Source organism: Eleutherodactylus coqui, chromosome 11, assembly GCF_035609145.1.
Source record: "Eleutherodactylus coqui strain aEleCoq1 chromosome 11, aEleCoq1.hap1, whole genome shotgun sequence".
In the NCBI taxonomy this organism is placed as follows: Eukaryota; Metazoa; Chordata; class Amphibia; order Anura; family Eleutherodactylidae; genus Eleutherodactylus; species Eleutherodactylus coqui.
In genome coordinates this window covers 115,640,565-115,653,656 of record NC_089847.1, presented here as the reverse complement: position 1 = coordinate 115,653,656, position 13,092 = coordinate 115,640,565, and the positions used below count along the sequence as shown (strand labels likewise).

The following is a 13,092-nucleotide window of genomic DNA, read 5'->3' as shown; positions in this document are numbered from 1 at the left end:
AAGGGTCAACATTTGCCACTGTTTTATATCACCATGTAGGGAAAGTCAGGGTCACCTCAGGTTCCTGATGTGGGGTCGCCCTCATTAGTGCAAGCACTCTGCTGGTAGGTAAAGTCTTCCCTCTTACTAGCATTTAGGTTTAGTTTTCCTTTCCCCAAGTTTTGTGTTTCCTTTTGTAATTTTTTTTGTTATCCGCATGTATACTCTGCATGTATATATGTCCTTTTAGACATTACTATTACGTCTGGATCGGATGTAACAAAGTCATTGTCTGTTTGTGGCTCCAACACCAAATCGTACACAGTTTTAAAGGGGTTGTCTCGCGAAATCAAGTGGGGTTATACACTTCTGTATGGCCATATTAATGCACTTTGTAATATACATCGTGCATTAAATATGAGCCATACAGAAGTTATTCACTTACCTGCTCCATTGCTGGCGTCCCCGTCGCCATGGTGCCGTCTAACTTCGGGGTCTTCTTGCTTTTTTAGACGCGCTTGCGCAGATGGATCTTCTCCCTTCGGCAGGTCTCGGAAGCATCTGCGTTTTGGCTCCGCCCCCTTGGAGGCGTCATCGCGTAGCTCCGCCCCCGTCATGTGCCGATTCCAGCCAATCAGGAGCTGTATATGGCCATACAGAAGTGTATAACCCCACTTGATTTCGCGAGACAACCCCTTTAAGTCATATCACCAAAATGAAACCATATTTTATCATGTTAGGGTATATTTACAAGTTTATGGGGTTTGGCTGCAATCTGGGTTCTAGCACTGCAAAAAATGCCCGAAATACGGCATGTATATGTACACCTTTAACCCATCTGGTATTTTTGGGTAAAAAAGGTGGCAAACATAGTGCTAGTATATCCACCGACTCCCCTTTGGCAAAGCCATCTTATAGATACCCTTAACCTTTTAGCCCTGTCAGGAGATTGATATTGTGTAGTAGCATGCTCTGCATTCCCCAAAAGGTTGTCCCCATTTGAGTTGTATGGTCCATGGCACACCATTTGTACAATGGCGTAATCATGGGCAGTGCGCCAGTAACAGTAAAGGACCTTTTTAATACAGGCCGATCAGCAGAACGAACATTTGTTCCGGATCATTGCCCATTGTAAGCATGCCACTTTAGGTAAAAGCCATCGATGTTGGCAGTACATCTTCCTGTATAAACAGGGGACGTGTTGCCTACATCAGTGGAAACGAACAGCCACACAATCGATCACGTCATGAAAGGTCATTCGTATAACCAATAATTCCTGACAATTGCCCAGTGTGAAAGGTCCTTAAACAAGCACTGGTTGACTTGTCAATCAATGGGTGTTTTATCTGCCTATGTAAAGGACCTCTAGTTCCCCTATATTTTTGCAAAGCAACAGCCACACAATGTTGCTCGACCTTTATGTAAGCCATCGCCTTAAAGCAAGCCTTAGGAAGTTACCTATTTCTTCAAGGGGTTCTCATAACTTTCCATTTTCTTTTGGGATGGCTGCATTTTTTTTTTCTTACCACAAAACTTTGTTCAACTTTCTTAAACAGGAGGAGTAACTTTTCTTGCCAAAGACTTGAGAAATCCATTATTCTCCATTAAAAAGAACAATAAAATTCCACTTAAGAACTGGATATCCTATCAATCTGTGCTTTATATTTTGTCTTATTTATCTTCCCACATTATTCTTATGTTCAATCGTTCTCTGATTTTTATCTTAATTTCCACTCAAGCTTGAACATATTTCTTAAACTACAGGTAATTGCTGGGAGAACGTAAAGTTCAACACTCAGTGAAAGACACAATGGCTGGCTCCACCTAACAATGCAGGATGTGCCAGTGAAAAGTCAATAATCAACCAGGCTGCCCATTAATCAATGTCAACTCTCCCACAGTGGACCAAAGCCTGTTATAAAACTTCTACCAGCCTCTCCGTGGGTAGTTAGATGGGACAACATGGCAAAGACGTTTCTCTCGTCACTTGTTATAATGCTGACAGTCGGGATCCACGTAGGAAGAGGTGAAACTGGCATCCCTGGTAGAGGTAAGTAGGACTCCCATTATACTATAAACTTACGTGGCCTCAGAATTCACTACTAGGGGTGGCCGACTGTTGTATGCGATGGCTCTCTAGATCATCACATGAGCTGGGGCAGTGCATGGCAAGGCAGGGTTGAAGCGCTTACCACGAGGCCTCCATACTGCAACACGACCGTCCTCTGCTCCCAAGCAGAACTTACAGACGATATCGTCCCAGTTCCTAGCAGTCTAGATTTCTTGTTAACAACACCACTGCGAATGGAGACAACCGAGGTTGGGGTGAAATGTGATTGATCCCAGCAAGAGAAACCAAGTTATCTTGTAGATATGATACCTTTTCATGGCTACCAAATGTGCATGATGTTATTGTGAGCTTTCAAACCTCTCATGGTTCTTCCTCAGGCATAATGGAATAGATCGAAGAGGCATGCATGTATATACACATACTTATGACAAGGCACAGACATGGATGTGATTAATTTGCACTTAAAAGAATACCACAACAGGATGAGTAGAGAAATAAATACTTAAATAGTCCACTGATAAAGATGTGAAGGTTTTATGGTCCCTGATTGAGTGTTAGGGGGTCACCAGGCCAGCAGTGTTATCTGTGCTATAGATGTCTCATACTTTCCATTCACGCATGAATCCTTCTGGTAATGGCAGGATACGTAATGGGTGCTGTGACAGCAAATTTCCTTCTGCTAAGGACCAGGAAATGGTCTGGGCAGAGACAGGGTTCTGTAATGAAGGTGCCACCTGTGTCTGGATGGTGGGCAATGAAACTGTTGGATCTACTAGTTCTTGTTGGCAGATCAAACATTCCTCCCTACTGGTGGGTTGTCTGGAGTATGGGGGGGTCCTGATAACAGATTGCAAGGGGTACACACCGTAAGCACTACATGTGGACAAAACATAATATTATTTTTGCATAAGGCTAAGTATCCATAGCAACATGGGGCCACACACTACAGTTGCAAGAAAAGGTAAGTGAACCCTTTGAAAGTACTGTACCTGGATTTCTGCATTGCTTTCTAATAAAATGTGGTCTAGTTGTTATCTAAGTCACATTTATTGGTAAACACTAGAGAGGAGCAAGCACCAAAATTGCCGGGTGCTCGTTACTCGGGACGAAATTATCGCGATGCTCGAGGGTTCGTTTCGAGTACGAACCCCATTGAAGTCAATGGGCGACCCGAGCATTTTTGTATATCGCCGATGCTCGCTAAGGTTTTCATTTGTGAAAATCTGGGCAATTCAAGAAAGTGATGGGAATGACACAGCAACGGATAGGGCAGGCGAGCGGCTACATGTTGGACTGCATCTCAAGTTCCCAGGTCCCACTATTAAGCCACAATAGCGGCAAGAGTGCCCCCCCCCCCTCTCCCAACAATTTTTACTTCTGAAAAGCCCTCATTAGCATGGCATACCTTAGCTAAGCACCACACTACCTCCAACAAAGCACAATCACTGCCTGCATGACACTCCGCTGCCACTTCTCCTGGGTTACATGCTTATAGCCGGTTCCACTGAAAGCAATGGGCTGCCGGCGTGCGCGGGATGAATTGTCGGGAAGGGCTTAAATATAGAAGCCCTTCCCTGCAATTCATCCAGAAATGTGTAAAAATAAACAAAATATATATACTTACCGGCTGTATTGCCGGCTCCATTGAATTCAATGGGCAAACATCGTTCTTCTCTGCCACAGCTGTTACAGCTGTGGCAGAGAAGAATGATTTGTCTTCTATATGTTCTCAATGGGGTCGGCGCTGCTGCCGCCGGCCCCATTGAGCGCATATAGAGAAGAGAACAGGAATCGCAGATCGCAGATAGGTGCGATCTGCGATTTCTGACTATGGCCTAAGAAGGACCGTTGGGGTTCTTGAAGCCTAAAATAACTCCTAACGCTCTCCCTATAGCAGCTCCGGCATCAGCAGCACTGTCCCTGATCTCTGTCAGAATGCATCTGTGGCGAGCCGCGGGCAGGCAGATTTTAATACTCGGGTGACACCTGATCTCCCCAGCCACTCACTGCAGGGGGGTGGTATAGGGCTGGAACATCACAGGAGGAAGTTGTAATGCCTTCCCTGTCTTTCTATTGTCCAGAAAAGCGCGCAAATTTCTCAGGGAAGAAAATGAAAGTGACTCGAACACCGCGTGGTACTCGTCTCGAGTAACGAGCATCTCGAACACCCTAATACTCGAGCGAGTATCAAGCTCGGACGAGTACATTCGCTCATCTCTAGTAAACACAATCTAACTAATAAGACACCGTTGTATCATTCATGTCTTTTATTGAGCACATTGAGTAAACATCCATAGTACAGGGAGGAAAAATAAGTCAACCCTTGAATTAAATACTATGTTTCATTTCATCAATATTTCTGGGATGCCTTTTGAGCACAGCCCTCTTCAGATAATGGCACAGCTTTTAAGATAAGGTCAGGATTATGACTTGGCTATTCTAAAATACGAATAATCTTGTCAACGATTCTTTAGTTTATTCTGTGCCAAAATTTGGCTTATTGCAGCATTCTTAGGGTACTTTTACATGGATCGATAGTCGCCCACATAATCGCTCAAAAGAGCGATTACGGGCGACTGTCCTCTTGCGTAAGCATGGGATCCAACAGGGCAAGACTGTGAGAATCGCTCACTAGTCAGAGTCACTTGTATTTTAGTTCACTTAAAAGCAAAGCAATGGTTGGCCTTTCTAAACAGGCAGCCATTCATCTATGAACAACTGCCTGTTTACTCTGAGTGAAAGCAGCTGAAGAGCTGTAGAGCTGTCCGGTGCGCTCCACCTCGATTCAGTGAGAGATCATTCATCTCTCCTGTGTGAAGACACAGGAGAGATACTGGTTGAGACGGCTGTTTGAGGACTAAGCTGCCAACAGTCATCTTGTGTAAAAGTGTCCTTGGACTATGATTGTCTATAATTATCACTCACACTGAATGGCCATGTAGTGGCCCAGGACAAGCTTTCCTGGCCCCCTCCATAATGTCATACATGTAATGTCTTGTCTTGATGCTCTGTGCAAACTGTCTTGTCATTCTGTTCTGCAGCATGTGATGGGTTAATGTCTGCAAAATATGAGCTGACTGCCTGTAAATGTAACAATTCTTTCCTGTCCTGTGGCGTGAGAGAAGGTATAAATGTGAGTGATTGAGAGCGGGATAAGGGTCTTCCATCTTGAGTTTCATCAGGTCTTCGTCTTCAATCTGGGGTCCACCTAACTTAGAGGCACATGGGGGCACCTTTACCCCTCATGTGCTGAAGATGGAAGAAGAGGAGAGGTTTCCGGGAATGCTTTTCATCAGCATGAACTGTAAGTGAGCCCCAAAGAGAGAGTGAGCAGAAAGCTAGTTCAGTCTGTCAAGGCCTAGTGCAGAGGTACGCAATTGTCTGTTCTAGACACCCACGTGTCCTGAAGTCTGGAACCGCCAGTGGAGGTACTTGTCTGACCGAGAGTCTGTGGAGTTTTCCTAACCCTATTCTCCTCTGGATTGTTCCCTGTCCAGGATCGGTGCCTGACAGATAACTTGGACTGCAGGACTGGTATCGTCCTGAGTTTCCTCCCTGACCTCAGATCTTCTCTCTTGACTGCCCTAGTGTGTCTTGTGAATTCTTGCCTTGTATTGCTGAAGTTTTCCAGTAAAGTTATTTCCAGGCCCTGACTGTTCCCGGGGACCTGAGGTACTTAAACTGTCTGTGACTCATTTATTTTCCCCGCTGATGTTCATGCCGACGGGTACTGGAACGGTGGCATCACACGTGACAAATCCCTCTACACCTGTTACCCTGTTTATTGGGCATCCCCATGCCGGGGGTGTCCGGAAGAGGCCCAACACTGCCCTGGCCTTGGCTACATGTGTCCCACCGGGAAGGAACCTGGTAAGTGCCGCTGTGGCAAGCCAACACTTTACCCTCCTAGCTCTTCAACATATGTCATGTGTCCGGGGTTACCCTACGGGATGCTGCAGCCACTTTATTAGAGACCCTATCCCTTTCACAATTAAAAATTAGACGCATGACCCCCCAAGTGTAGCACAAAAGCTAGTGACTAGTTTTTTGGTTTGTTGGGGCTTGTATTTCCTTCCCCTAGAGGGTGGTGTAGTACGTGGCATAGTGTTTTTAGTGAGAAGGAGTTCCAGGAGTCAGAGTAAAGGAAGTGAAACTGGTGAAGCTCACTTTTATTTGTAGATACCTCTGGAAACTGGGTGGAGTTATAAGTAGGTTCTAGGTCATCCTCTGAGCATAGAGCCCTGGGACTAGACAGGGCCATAGTCTATCCTCCAATAGGGAGTTTTTGGTCTTCCAATCACCAGATCCATTCTAGAACAAGTGTAAATTAAAGTAACATACATACATTTAAATAAACTATATACATTCTTTATGTAGTGACAACTTTGGGTCACACAGGGCCATGCTGACATCGCTATCACCTTTGTAGTGAATTTTGATGTTAGGGTGGATCAACCTGGCTTGATGCTCTGCTGCATTCTGGTGAAGAGCCGACGGGACATCTAGTACCATTCTAATATTTCTTTATGTTTAGGCAAGGCATTGTCATCAGCGCTAGACCAGCTGAGGGCTGTATTTAAAAAACTGCCAACCCTGTGCCTTTGCTAAGAGAAACAAAGGTGCAACTCCTGTGAGGGGCTTCCTAAAGTGTGTATTGGATTTCATGATAGAGGACCATGATGGCTGCTCCAAACAGAACTGAGCATGCTCCCTGAGAACTTTTTAATGAGATGATGTCAGCACTATAAAAGAAATTTCTGCTGCACCACAGACAGAGTGCAGAGGCCGTGTTAGTGAGTGGAGGTGCTATTGGAGAGATGCAACAGCCTGCAGAGGAGCTGAGGCTATCAAAGTGGAAAAGGCAATGAATGGGAGAATGGCTGTTTGACTTGTTGCTGCTTTACGGCCTTGGTGAATGCCAGAATCCAGGGAGAAGAGCCGTCTGGAGAACAGAGAGAGTACAGGACTCTGTGGCAGAGTAACAGACCAAGACCAAAGAGGACACCAAGGAATTTGTTGTTAATGAGTCGTAAGTGAGGCTGGCCTCAGCGAAAAATACTACATGTGCAAACTGTAGCTTCACAAACAGTTAAATGGGCCTGTTGCACTTGTGGGTATGAACTGAGCTTTGTGTGGCGCAGAGTGTTAAAGCAGCAGAAATGTAGTTCTAAGCTCTTACTCACGACTTGAAGGTTGCGGGTTCAATCCCCGTGTGGTTCAGGTAGCCGGCTCAAGGTTGCCTTCTGAGGTCGGTAAAATGAGTACCCAGCAAACCACCCCTGCAACAGGAAACCGTTTTAAAAATGTCTATGGTAAAAGCTAACTGCTTGTTGTTACAACATTACTTGTTTTCATTCCTTTATTCATAAACAAAGAGTTCTCTGCTCCGCCTCCTCTTAAAGATACACTAAAATAATAAAAATAGCATCATATGTAACATAAAACAGTAGCAACTTTTAACCTTCTTACAGAGTAGGAAACAATTGCACCCCAAATTCCCTCTAAAAAAATCATGTATTATTAGAAAACACTACAGTAATCAGCAATGACATGAGACGCGTCCTGCCGCTGTAGCCTAACTGTACTGCAAAATGTACTTGAACTGTTGTCTTAGTTTCTAGGTGTGGAGAACGACCTGCTGCCAATGCCTCTACCAACTACAGTTTGTACTCTCGTATTGTTGGAGGAACGTCCGCCAAAAAAGAGGAATGCCCATGGATAGTAAGTTCCAATCTAATGCGATATATGCAGTATAATTCCTTTGATCTGGCATCCAAAAACCTGATAGTCCAGCACTCTTATTTCCAAGACTATATAAACTGGAGCCGTTAGGGTATTCTTCTGGCTGCAAAAAAAAAGTTATACAGTATTAGGTTTTGGTATCTTCTTTTGGGCTTTCTTCTTCCCAGTAGTCTACTTTTACTAGTGACTTTTACTTTTTTGTGGCCCTCTGAACCTACCAGGTCAGGGGCGTAACTATAGAGGATGCAGGGGATGCGGTTGCACCCGGGCCCAGGAGCCTTGGGGGGCCCATAAGGCCTCTCTTCTCCATATAGGGAGCCCAGTACTATGAATAAAGCTTTACGGTTGGGGGCCCTGTTACAGGTTTTGCATTGGGGCCCAGGAGCTTTAAGTTACGCTTCTGTACCAGGTCCCATTTCTCCTGGATTAAGGAAATTTTACTGTATATGGAAATTGAACGGTTAACAATAATATCCAATCAGGTCAATTCATATATAAAATTAGAAGTAGTTGAAGGGATATATTGTAACTTATTGATTGAAATTCCTACTCTTTCTATGCTTGGGAGTACAATGGGTGATCCTATCCAGTGATGGCTATCTCTCTATGCACACTCGCCGGTATTATTAATGAATAAGAGGGGAGCTGAGAAACATCATTATTCTGTAAGGGGTCATTGAGAAGCATTATTATTATTCTATAAGGGGACACTATTAACCCCTTCCCGCTGCAGGGCGTAAGTTTACGTCCTGGCAGCCTGGTACTTCTCGCAACAGGGCGTAAACTTACGTCCTGGAGATAGCGCGGGATCGCATAAGATCCCGCGCTCTCTCGCAGCGGGAGCCGGCTGTCAGTCACAGCCGGCGTCCCGCTGCAACAGCGGGGGGGCATCGGAGATGCGCCCCCGCTTTTAACCCCTTCCCTGCCGCGATCTAAGTAGATCGCCGCAGGGAAAGAGTTCACAGAGGGAGCGCGGCTCCCTCTGTGTCTCCGGCCGGAACTTGCGATGTCATCGCGAGAGCCCGGCCTGTCACCACGGCAACAGGACGCCAGACACTGGCGTCCTGTATTGCCTGTGCCTATAATCGCTGTACAAGCGATAAGGCATGGCAGAGCAGTAGCTCTGCCATACCTTATACCAGCGATCATCAGGGCAGTGGTTAAAGTCCCTCAGAGGGACACAAACAGTGTAAAAAAAACAAAGATTAAAAAAAGAATTTAAAAAAAGTAAAAAAAAGAGTTAAAAAAACCATTTTTTAATGCTTTTTCTCAGATTAGCATAAAAAAAGGTAAAAAAAGGTAAAACCCCACATATTTGGTATTGTCGCGTCCATAACGACGCGTACAATAAGTTGCACATGCTTTTGACTGTGCACGGAAAAAAACGCAATAAAAAACGCTAAAAAACTGAGGCAAAATGCTAATTTTTAGCATTTTGCCTCACTAAAAACGCAATAAAAGTGATCAAAAAAGCCGTATGTACCCCAAAGAGGTACCAATAAAATCTACAGCTCGTCTCGCAAAAAATAAGCCCTCATAGAGCGCCGTACATCAAAAAATAAAAAAGTTACAGGACTTTGAATGCAGCAATTTAGAAAAAAAAAAAGATTACCCAGAAAAAAGGTTTTTATTGCAGAAAAGTGGGAAAACCTAAAAAAAATGTAAGAATTTTGGTATCGTTGTAACCGTACCGGTCCGCAGAAAAAATGGAATGTCTCATTTATGCTGCATGAGTACCGCTGTAAAAAAAAAAAAAAAAACTATGGCAGAATTGATGCGTTTTCTCTCCCTGCTATCATTAAAAAAAAAAAAAAAAGTTTTACAATATAGTCTATGTACCCAAGAGTGGCACCGATAAAAACTACAGTTCGCCACGCAAAAAACAAGCCCTCATACGGCCGCGTCGACGGAAAAATAAAAAAGTTATGACTTTTGATAAACGGAGAAGAAAATCCGCCAAAAATTGTTGCGTCCTTAAGCCCAAAATAGGCCATGTCATGAAGGGGTTAATGTATAAAGGGTCACTGAGGAGCAATATTATTGTAAAAGGTGGCAAAGAGGCGCAATATTACTGTCTAGGTACATAGAGAGGGAATTATTTTCTAGGAGCACATAGGGGATATTATTACTGTCTGAAGGGGCAAGATACATTTTTACTTTGTAAGGTGCACTATTGTGGGTATTATTACAATGAAGGAGCATCAAGGGGGCACTAAGAAGAGCACTATTACTATCTTGGAAATCAAAGATGGAACTATTGCTGATTGGTGCACTATTAACTTCTGGTTCAGAATATGGGACACTATATGTTTGGCACTACTATTTTTATTGGCACTTTACTATTGTTTTCAAGGGTGATATCTGTGGGACACAATTCTGGGAGCTAAATTATAGTTATGACACCATTACTTCTGAACTACAGTTTTTGAGGGCACCATGTCACACAGCAGGTATTTGCAATAACAGTAGAATGGAGACTATGTAGGTTGATAAATGGTTTTTGAGGTACTAGAATAGTGAGGAACAAAAGTTGTCTCTACTATAAATTCAGCATAGATAAATTGTGGCAGGAAGAAATCTTCATGGTGGTCTGGGCCGGATCGAAAAGACAGGAAAATGAAAGATTCTAGTCAGAGAATCACTAAATGAAACTCTACTGTGATCATTTATACACAGAGTGCCTGTATAGAGCTGGTATCTATGGTCACCGTATGGCGGGAATATTTTTTTTGAATCTGATCATTTTTGTTGAAGTTGTTTATGTTTGTATTAATGCATAGATATTATAAGGTGCTATATTAAAATTATAATATACATATGACATATCATTACCTCACCCAAACAGTGCATTGAAACCTAATATTGAAACAGATCATACCCCTTCCCCATCCCCATCAAAACCCACTTAGGCCGGCTGTCCACAGGCGTAGCATTTTCCCACAATGGATTTCCGCTGCGGGAGCCGCCGCAGGAGAATGCTAAAGTCACGGCGATTTTCTGCGATGAACCCATCATTAAGGATAGGTTCATTGCAGAAAATTGTGGCCAAATCAGGGCATGCGGTGATTTTTTTACGAGAGTGGAAAATCGCAGATTTTTTTTTCCTCATGTGCATCGGGCTGCGCTTTCCATACTTATACTATGGAAAGCGTTTATTGCGTTACCCGCGTGCGGAGTATCACCGTGGATAATGCAATGGAATATCGCTCGTGGGCAGCAGGCCTTGTGTGAGAAAAAAAAATCTGAATTCATGTAATTTTACACAATCCCACACCATATGCATTAACTCTGCACCATCCATATGACATTTTGTGCAGTCTGAGTTTAATCTAATACGCATATTAAACAGCCTTAATGGAGTGCAATAGGCTCTATGCACTAAATATAATTGAGATCCCCTTTGACTTTCAGATAGAGATATCATTGGAATCATATGCAACACTGTGGCCCATTTATCTTTGCTAATTTGGCCCAAGTCTTCTTCCCATTTTTCTTTACCTTTATTGGGAATTGTAAATAATAGCAAAGCATCTGTCTATATAAATAAGATATTACACCCCTCCGTAACTCCAGAACACTGAAGAGGATTCAGCTATAACCAAAAATACTGCCATACAGAGACCATACAGTGGTGAGGTATTTACATATTATTACTGAGGAATATGTTCTATACAATAGCCAATATTACCACTCCACAAGACCCAAATAATATCGCCACAGCACAGCGACTAAAAATACCTCCCACATAGAGCAAGTGTACTAATTCATCAAAATATCCCTTTCAGATGTGAGTCATATTTAGAGATTCAAAGGGCAGATTTATTTGCCTTAGATGTACTATTGCTCAGAGGAACTATTTTTTAGTTACAATAATATGTATATATATATATATATATATATATATACATACTATTTTTAGTTACAATACTATATATCATTGTAACAAAAAAATAGTTCTTCTGAGCAATAGTACATCTAAGGCAAATAAATCTGCCCTTTGAATCTCTAAATATGACTCACATCTGAAAGGGATATTTTTATGAGTTAGTACACTTGCTCTACGTGGGAGGTATTTTTAGTCACTGTGCTGGGGCGATATTATTTGGGCCTTGTGGAGTGGTAATATTGGCTATTGTGTAGTACATGTTGCTCAGTAATAATATTTAAATACCTGACCACTGTATGGTCTCTGTATTGCAGTATTTTTGGTTATATTGGTACTTGTATAGTGCTAGTGTACCGTATGCTTGCCTTGACTTAAGAAAGCTAGTGCGTGAGCTCCCAACCATCTGATAAGGTGTTTATATGTTCTACTATTATTTTCCTTCTGGTGTTGATGGTTTAATTTACATATTTAAAGTCACCAGACACTTTATCATTATTTTAAGAACTGTGTTGAAAACGGCACTGTAAATCACTTACTAATATATTGTTGTTTCCAGAACATTTTTGAAAATAAGAAAGCTTTTTAATTGAGTGACAAAGGCTATGACCAAGTAAATCAAAGGCTGCTCCAGGGACCATAGCGCACCAGTATTTTTCCACAATCAGGATATATGTGGGCTGGTGGGGTTTGTGTGCCAGGGCTGCTTTTTTTTGTCTCAGTCTGGCTCTGACACTCAAACATGCAAGGTTGTCAGTCACTAAGTAGGACCACCCACTGGACTCCTAAGCATAGAAAAAGCAGAGGTTCAATCAATAAGTTACAAATTATACTAGATCTTTACCCACAAAATTGTATATCAATCTTTTCAGCTCCTCCTGCATATAACAGGCTGTCTGCAGAAGGGACTGCATTTTCAATGTGACAGGTCCCCTTTAAAATCACAGTTTAGTATCTAAAAGCTAAAAATTACCATTAGTGGTTGGTTAGGGGCTGTATGGGGATTAGCAGAGGGAATGTATGACAGACGCTCAAAATATATAAAACCAAGATTATTCTTGTAATATTTTTCCTTCTTTAGGCTTCTTTGAAACGAAATGGGAAACACTTCTGTGGAGGGACCATTATTAGCAATAAATATATACTTACAGCTGCTCACTGCATATCAGACAAGTAAGAAACCATTTCCTGTATATTGGAATTTGAAGAAGATTGAAGATTTGCCTGCAGAGTTGGGCCTCATTCAAAGGAATGTATTGTACTCAAGTTTCACTTTATTCTAGATATAACACCTGGATTTCCCACAATTCTACTTAAACGTACAGTACTTACAGTACTATAGGGATCCAGGGACATACCTAAAAAGTTGAGAATCTCCCCCCCCCCCAAAAAATCTACTTTTATAACATAATGATCT

At 42.6% G+C, this 13,092-nt stretch overlaps 1 protein-coding gene across 1 annotated transcript in view; it reads left to right on the top strand.

Annotated features, from left to right (window-relative positions):
• The first annotated feature begins 1,941 nt into the window (after window positions 1-1,941).
• Window positions 1,942-13,092, top strand: part of LOC136581652 (ovochymase-2-like) — a 51,115-nt gene continuing 39,964 nt past the window's right edge. Inside the window, exons 1-3 of the mRNA XM_066582275.1 lie at window positions 1,942-2,029; window positions 7,665-7,771; window positions 12,757-12,848. Coding sequence (XP_066438372.1) covers window positions 1,942-2,029; window positions 7,665-7,771; window positions 12,757-12,848 — 287 coding nt within the window. The remainder of the gene's footprint in view (window positions 2,030-7,664; window positions 7,772-12,756; window positions 12,849-13,092) is intronic.